Raw genomic sequence first — 8,616 nt, forward strand, 5'->3', positions numbered from 1 at the left:
CATGACACAAACCTCTGAGGGGTCCATTTTTACTACCATGAGTAAATAGCCACATTGTTGCCTAGTAGATCTACAAGAGTGGGAATGGAGCCTGCTCTTAGGGACAGGGGTTTGGAAGGAGACAATACTCATGGGAACAACAGCAAAACAAACAAACCAAAAAATCCTATGAGTCAAGATCTTCAAAGGCTGCTGTCACTAGGTCCTCCTCCAAAAAAAAAAAAAAAAGACTGTTTCTGAAAGATTAGGTTAATCGTGAAGTAAGTTATGAGAGACAGAGGCACCCCAGATCAGTTTTGGTGGTGTTTCATTCTTACTTGAAGATGGTGTTGATTAGAATGCAGAACTCACATTGCACTACAGCTTTCACAGGAACGTCTCCAGTAAAATAACGGATTAGCTGATGGTAGGATATGACTAGAAAGCAGATGGAAACTCCTTTTTTTCCCCACTCAGTTTTTAAGCCTAAAGAAAGTCAGATAGACCCTTCTACTTCCAACAGGCTTGTTACTTCTTCTGAAATTAGACTTCAGAAAGTCTGTCACTGTCTTCTAATTACAAATGTGGGGGTGAGAGATCTGCAGAGAACAAGATACCGTTTAGAGACCCAAATCAACCGGCTCTCGCACAGTGCACAGGAACAAGGGCTCAGGCACAACCTTCAGTTCCAAGTTTTCTAGGGTTCTTGTCCAAGATAAACATGGAATTTCTTCATAAGCTCTGCAAGTGTTCTCATCTACATCAAAACTGATGCACTCCCACTGTATACATTGCACACCAAAAAAAAAGCCCATACAGGCTGTATTCCAAGTCACTTAATGGTATGGGAATCATTACTTTAGGGAAGACTGTTTAAAACGAGGCATGATATATGCTCTGTTATCACTTTCTAAAAGTATTAAGCAATTTGCAATGTGTCATGGACTCTGCTGTTCCAGGTTCATCCCCATACTTTAGCTGGATTATGATTCCTAGCCTATACCATGCATTATTAGATGCCAGCTGCTTCTGAAGTCAGTAACTGAAAGTTCTGAAGTCAAGTTTATTTTGGGTATACGCAAAAGCCAGCTTTTCATATTTGACTGCACATAAACCACTGGTGCACTAAAACATTCTTCTGCTGAAATTCTTTACTTGAGGCACCAGCAAAAATCAACAGCTAAAAAGACCGATCACTTGAAAGTTTCTCTGAAATTACAGTATTTATAATAGCTAAGGATTTACAAAATGACAACTATATTGAGTGCTCACACCACTACATTTTGTACATGGAGATCATTCTAGATGCAAGAAATAGGGGCCGTCTTTATATGCCTCCAATATTTAAGGAAGCTACGTTGGGATGTATCAGTCACTTGCTAGAATGCGAAGACTGCAGAAGTTAATCCTGAAGACTGCTCATCCCTCAGGTGACTCATGCTGCCTGCCTTTCTAAGAGGGCATCCTGCTGAGTAACAATGAAGTCCGCTTCTGGTTACAACCAAGTAGGCTTGAGATACCAGAACTCCAACTATGCATTAAAAATACAAGCAGCTACCCTGTTCTCTTCCTGGTCATTTCTGAATGGTGCCAGTTCCCATCAGAACCACAGGCGCTCGGGCTGCTCAGCACCCCAACCTGCCCCACAGGTTCAGGAACCGAAGCTCCCAGAGTCGGGCATGGAAGGAGAGGTTCTACAGCCGAAGTGCCGTTTGAGGGAGCTGCTTACCTGGGTACTGCATACCGTACTGCTGCTGAGGCTGAGCCTGCGGCTGCTGAGCAGGATAACCAGGCTGCTGGTACTGTTGATACATCTGACCTATGGATTAAAAATGTATTTAGTTGAAGCCCAGTGCCCTAGCTATATTATACACACAGTGAACAACATCCTAACAGTTCAAAATCACAGAAACAAACCCTCTCACAACATGTAAAAATTTTTTTTCAAAAAATCTGAACACTGAAGTTTGAATATGTGTTCCACCAACTGAAATCAGTCTACAGATTTTAGTTTCTGAACCATGCCGTTCCAAAGGCTAAACGATGTTTAGCTATCTCCAACAGAATAAGTAGTTCTCCTTCAGTACGTGAGGCTTACTGTTTCACGTTTTCAGAGGATGCCAGAAGCCATGTGCCTTAATTAGTGTTACTCTGGTGGGTAACAGAGCAGGAATCTTTAAACATCTTGATAACTGCTCCAGAACTTACACTGTAAATTAAAGTACTTTAAAACACGTCCTCAGATTGTCTGTTTATAGTAGGTTTTTAAGACCATTTCTGCACCAAAGTACTGTAAGCAGAACGGTACGTTATTTATTCTGACGACATTTCCCAGATAAGTCATCCATCTCCTGGTATCTGACTTGCTGTAAGCCAAGTTTTCTGAAGAGACCGAGGGGTATACACACTAAAGTAAAAATAAAACTATATATTCTTAGGCTTGGGCATTCCAATTCAATGCTAATTTTTCCTGTTTCACTGTTTCCAATTTCTTGGTATGAAGAGGCAGCATATTTGTTCAGACTTAACCTATGGGCCCTGTTTAAGCTTTATGCTTCTGCTGTTTTTCAATTTAGTAACAGGCAGAGTCAAAGAACAAAAACAATTACCTGCCAAAACTAAAGCTTAGCTGAACTGGAGCAGACATGGAAACTTTATAATAGTAAAGTGTTACAGTACTATTATTCATTCTGCGAAGATCAGCAGACTGTATAAATATACTGTAAGCTGTATCTTCTCAACTGCACCAAGAAAAAAGCAACTCTGCTCTGCTCCAAATCCCCCCAGGCCCCTGTGCACATTGCTTTAAAAGAACTCCTTATTTCTTCTTTTCTCTGCATTACTTGTGGCTGAAAGCAACAGTATTTTACATTCACACTAAGGTGTTCAAAATATTTTATATTGGTGCAGTCGTCCAAAATAATATTTGGTACGCAATTCTTGTAGGATGAAGAGAGTGCTAAACACAAGGCTTGAAGACAATTTAAGGTCATTAGCTTGATAATTAAGAACTAGAAACTCAGAATGCATGTTTTCTGTTTCTTAAACTCAGCTGTAGTAGGGAGGTTCTGGGAGCACCCCCAGAAGGCTGCCTGCCTCGGGATCATTACCTACAGGCACGCACAGAGACCACACTGGCACCTGCTGGAGACCCCAAGTAAAGGGACACGAAAGAAACCATGGCGTTTTTCCAAAGCTTTCCGAGAAGGCTTGCTGTCTTCGCCAGGGTTGAAGCGTTAGTGAGGAGCAGAGAGGTGTTCCACTGCCACTCAAGAAAACATTCTTAATTTACAGCCATAAATGCAATCAGGGACCCTATGGGTCTTTAAACACACCGAGTTTTCCCTCTCACTGGATTTTTATTCTGAAAACAAGATGAGCTACAACATCAGTGTCTGTTTCTGTACTTAGCAGTGCTTCCTCCAGCCAGAGATCTGCCAGCATTTACCATTGTTCCTGTGCACTGAAACAGCCATTTTAGCTTGATTCAGAAAAAACCCAATAGGTATATTCCCACAACATTCTTTTCCCTGGAAGGTCATGAAGTGCTTATGTAGATTAACTTTTATATCTATTTCAGCAAAGACCAAAAAAGTGTCCACATCTGCACATCACTGGTTCTCGTGCATGCTGAATGACTGGATGTAGTGGTACAAAAGCACAGGCATGCCCCAAGAGAGCGCACTATACTGAAACCTCTTTGTTGTATGGATTTAATTCAAGTTTGTGAATGCTTAAAACTTTATCAAGGGAGGCAAGCCATTCATTTGTATCGGCACACAGAGGTGAAGTGACTTGGCAATCACAAACAACAACAACTAACAACCAATTATAATCATCATAACATCATTAATTGGCAAAGTGCCATTTAAAAATAATCCCTGATACATCAGAATGATTGACATGTGATTGACATCACCATTTTACTTATATCCTCAAAATACTGCGAAGGTGGGGGGAAAGCACAGTTTGGGGTGTTTTGGTTTCTTAGGAAGTGAACTAGTATTTTAAACCTAGTCCCTAACAAGAACATGCTCTGCACCAGCAGTGCCATTTCTGTGAGCCAATCCTGTTGAAAATCTAACTACCAAAATGTATCCAAAGTCCTGGCTGGGCCATGGCGCTGCCCCGATTCTTATCTTGGGCCAGGACAGGAAGACAGGACAGCACGGATCCCCAGATTACCACTGGCCTGAGGTGCTATCAAACAGTGAAGTACAGAAAGCTACTCCATGTTCCAAAGCAAAGTCTCTGAACACTTTCGATAAAAGCAACTTAGTGTATGAAAAAACCTGAGAGGCTGATAGTGACATATAGATTACCCACTGTGGTAAGAGACTGCTATTTACCATAAGCATACAATGCACAGCAGAAGCGCTCCCACTAGTATTTCTGATGAACAAAGCACAATGACTTCTGATCTCTTCCCAAGAGTTGAACCATCCCATTTTATCCATAAAGCAAAGAAAATACAATCAATACTTCACATATTTCAGTGGCAATAATAAAAACTGCATAAATTACAGACCAAAACCTTAGTTTTAGCACCGTTGTACTTTTATGTGCCAAAAAAAAAGCCTTGGGCAAAGGTATAGCCCAGTTTAGTATTTAAAAAAAAAAAAGCACTATACTTTCCTTGACCCAAGTTTAGCCAAATCATTACATCTACTCTGATGCATGAGCCTAAGACACCGTCTTTCCCAAGTACCATGAGTTTTGCTGAAACGAGTACTTTTTCCCTTCCCTGGTGTTAGCAGCCATTCAGGATTCCAACCTAGTGCTGCTAATCCTTTTAAGTGTTTCACTTGTTTGTTTCAGTTCTAGTTTAACATCAATACTTAAACCCTCATACCTTATGGTATTAAAGTGAAAGAAAATAAAAAGACTAAACTCAAAAAATGCAAGTTCAGTGGCTGAGAGTGTATTTTTTTGAATATTATGTTTTCTGACAGAAGAACCTGAAGCACTTTTTTCCCAAAAGTAACAGACAAACGCCAAACAGTTGTATCTTCAAGCTACAAAAATTTCTCTTGGTGTCTCTTTGTATCACTTGACTAATTCTTAGGGAAGCAAACAAACAAACAGCACTGAAAGCAGGTGTTTTATAAGCTCCACTGCAACAACAGCATTCACGCCTGCTTAAATATTACACCTAACTACAAGCTGCTCCAATACCGGGCTCAATCGAAATGTTACCGATGCCCTTCAGGGAAGACACTCCAAGTGAATGTGGATACTGTGATCACCCTCAATAACGCCTCTTGCGTATCTGAGCGTCACGTCAGTACAGAAAGCAGCAGGGGGCTGTAACTTATTCCTACACTAACACAGAAACAACTTGATACTGTACTTTGTACAGAGGTAGAAATACCAAAGCAAGTCGTTCCACCCAGAACTACTGCAGGCCTGAAGGCTCAGTGCTCTGAGTATCAACAGAACAATGATGCCCAAATGTAGAAAACCTCTGAACAGGTTTATTTTCAGAAGTCAAATAAGATGTAAAAGGGCACAGAACAAAGGAATCTGAATACCAGAGATAAGACCTGAAGCTTTGAAAGAGATCCAACTGGGGCTCTGAAGGCTTACCCAGGAAAACTAGAATGCATATGAGAGAGTTACAAGGTTTAACCTGACTAGCACAGAGCCGTACATAATAACGAAGCAATCCAATAATGGCTCTGTTTTGTTAAATAGAAATGATGAATAAACATTTTTAATTCATAGTAGACAAGCTAACAAAGTGTTAGCTGAGTGAAAGCTTGACACAACACACAGGGTATGATATGAACTAAGATCTTAAAGCACAGCGTATATAAATCTGCCTTACAGTAATGTGAGCACGGATGCAAGTAGAAAACAGTATCATAAAAATCCTCCTCCTGTTACATCACCTACCCGTTTAAATAAAGCTACTGCTCCATCTGCTGTTTCTATATCGAACAGCATGCCAGGAGAAAAGTTGTTCTGCCTAGTGGCACAGATGAATTTGTAGTTTGGTCTCAACTCTGGATCTGCTAATTGGAAGTCATAGCTACTGATCACTCAGATTCAGACATGTCTTCAAAAGCAACAACCCATGGTCCTTACCTTCCACCTGACCAGTCTGTGGCTGCGTTCCAGGGTAGGGTGCCTGCTGTGCCTGGACCCCAGCGGGGTGGGCTGCAGAAGAGGAGGAAGCGATGCTGTCCGGTGTTCCCGATCGCTCCTCTGCAGGGGCACTGGGTGGTCCTAGAGGAGCACGAACAAAATGCAGTATGTGAAATGAAGACAGCTTGAATTTAAAAAGTCTCATACAAGACCATTCCCTGACAAAGTTTTTAACGTTTTTTCCAGTTTTCCATATATTTACATCCGAGAATGTCCTGCCCAAGCTAAAACTAACTATATTTGCACATCTAAACTCTCCTTTGAAAATATTGGGGGAAGGGAATTTTCCACCTGTCTCCTGGTCACTCAAGTTTCATCCTTCCAAGGAACCTGGCCCATTTGTGGGATAAAACCCTCCTTGACAACGTTTTTCCCACAGCTTCAAGCATTAACCTTGCACATGTACACTCAAGACTTGCTAGGTTTGGACAGAACATACGCCCATGTACCCGTTCTTTCTAATCTGGAGCAAAGGAGAAAGGCTGTGTCAAACTGTTCAACTGCAGTAGTGTTTTGCTGTGGCCCACATGTGCCCAGGCAACAAAGTGAGAAGTTCTGATATATGCATGTGAACAGGTATAATATACTACAATTAAATGCAAACAATTTTGTTAGAAACAAGGGAGCTTAAACTTGAATCTTTCCAGCTCTTAGCTATATGAATGCTACCTATGAGACACTACTTTCAAATACATGCTTAAAGCTAAGCACAAGTATGAGAATTGCTGCAAATTGACTTTCAATTTTAAGAACGTTTACCCAATATAAATACGCATCCAACAAGCCCATAATGTATTTTCATGCTACCCTTATGAGGGGGAAAATGAATCTGGTTTTGCCTTTATATAGATATCTGCTGGATTATAGTTTTAGAAATGGGAATTCTTATATAAAGTCCTTTGTGAAATTCTTTGTACAGTCAAAGTATGGTTCACTGTATCAGAAGAATTACGGAGACACATAAACATGGAAGTATCATTGATGCTATGATCAAAGCGTTAACTGATACTGCGGCTTGGTACCAAAGTTCAAAACCACTCCTTCAAAAGTTAGCTCCAATTTTCCCCTAGTTGTACTTCATACTCTATCAGGTCATTGTTCAGAGATAGCTCACTGCAAGTTTTCAAATACCATCACACCTTTATCTGGTTTGTGAAATAACCACGCTGTGTCAATACCCAAAATGTGCCACAGAGGAAGAGATCACTCAGTAGGCCTGGTCCACAGACCAGTACCCCAATCTGAAGACAACCGCTCCACCTGCAGGTACAACTTTGGATCCTGCACAGTCGCAGTCACGCAGTGCAGATCTCTTCCTATCACTCCACACTTTTGCCAAGGCAGCCGTACTGTAGAAACAAGCTCCAGTTGATATTAGATGGCCCATCTGTATCATTACTTCACACAAATAAAATTTACTTGCTTTAAAGTTGAGAGTACACAGCAAATCCTGTTAAGCTAACAGTAGTTTTATTTTCAGGTTTCAATGCTACATTAAACCTTGCCAGACCCCCTCACACCGATTTTGTGCAAAATCACTTCTCTCCATTCTGCAGCATGCTCCCTGTTACATTCTACATTGCTTTTCTAACTTCAGGTATCCCATCTTAAGTTGACTGCATTCAGTTTAGTATAATCACTTTTTATATGCTTAGCATTCTACTACTAGGTAGGGCCAACAGTCATGCTGCTCTTCAAGAATAAATATAATTCAGACAAGTATGTTATTCCTTTCTGTTAACAGTAAAAAAGTTGATACTATTTACTTTTGAAATGAAGCAGAGAAAAGGCGGGGTTGTACAAAACATTCTGACTGACCCAAACAGCAGAAGCACAAGCCTAGAACATGAACTGCAAGATCAAACCCTAAGGCAGAGCAGTGGACACCGTTTTTCTGTCACTGGCAGATACCAATTAAGTTACTCTACACAATAGCCTTAAATAACTCAAATAAAATATTTTAAGCCATTTTCTACTCCATGCTAAATCTAACGGCAACATTTCAACATTTTGTATACAAAAGCTAGCAAACACAGTTACAACACCTTAACATACCAAGATTTAAAATTCTGAAAAGAAATAGTGAATACAGAACACAGCTTAATACATCCAAAATACAAATGCTTTGTTACAAATCAAGATTTGAGTCATCAATTATGAACAGGGTTCGCTTTCCTTTCCGTAAGACGTATTCTTACCTGACACCTGATCATCTGTCAAGCCAAACGCTGACATGACATTCTTGTTGATTTCCTCCTGGTTCTTCAGCGGATCAAATGCAGACATGCTTGCTGCTATAACTTGAGTAGATGGCTTAACATTCGAGTCAGCAGCAGTCGGCTTTTCTTCCCTACCATCTACAGCATCTACAAAACAAAATGCCCAGTTATTAATTCTTGAGAACCATTAATGAATTCTTCAGAACTATCACCATCATACATATAAATTGTACTACAGCAACTTTAAAATTGTGTAGTTGGGGGGGGGGGG

General features: G+C 40.5%; 1 protein-coding gene across 1 annotated transcript in view; it reads right to left on the minus strand.

Moving 5' to 3' along the window:
- Positions 1 to 1,708: 1,708 nt before the first annotated feature.
- The window catches only part of TFG (TRK-fused gene), a gene marked incomplete at both ends in the record, with an annotated part of 9,480 nt that continues 2,572 nt past the window's right edge, over positions 1,709 to 8,616 (minus strand). The window contains 3 exons of the mRNA XM_009701613.1: positions 1,709 to 1,798; positions 6,067 to 6,207; positions 8,325 to 8,492. Coding sequence (XP_009699915.1) covers positions 1,709 to 1,798; positions 6,067 to 6,207; positions 8,325 to 8,492 — 399 coding nt within the window. The remainder of the gene's footprint in view (positions 1,799 to 6,066; positions 6,208 to 8,324; positions 8,493 to 8,616) is intronic.

This window comes from Cariama cristata, unplaced genomic scaffold (assembly GCF_000690535.1).
Source record: "Cariama cristata isolate BGI_N322 unplaced genomic scaffold, ASM69053v1 scaffold11526, whole genome shotgun sequence".
Classification (NCBI taxonomy): Eukaryota; Metazoa; Chordata; class Aves; order Cariamiformes; family Cariamidae; genus Cariama; species Cariama cristata.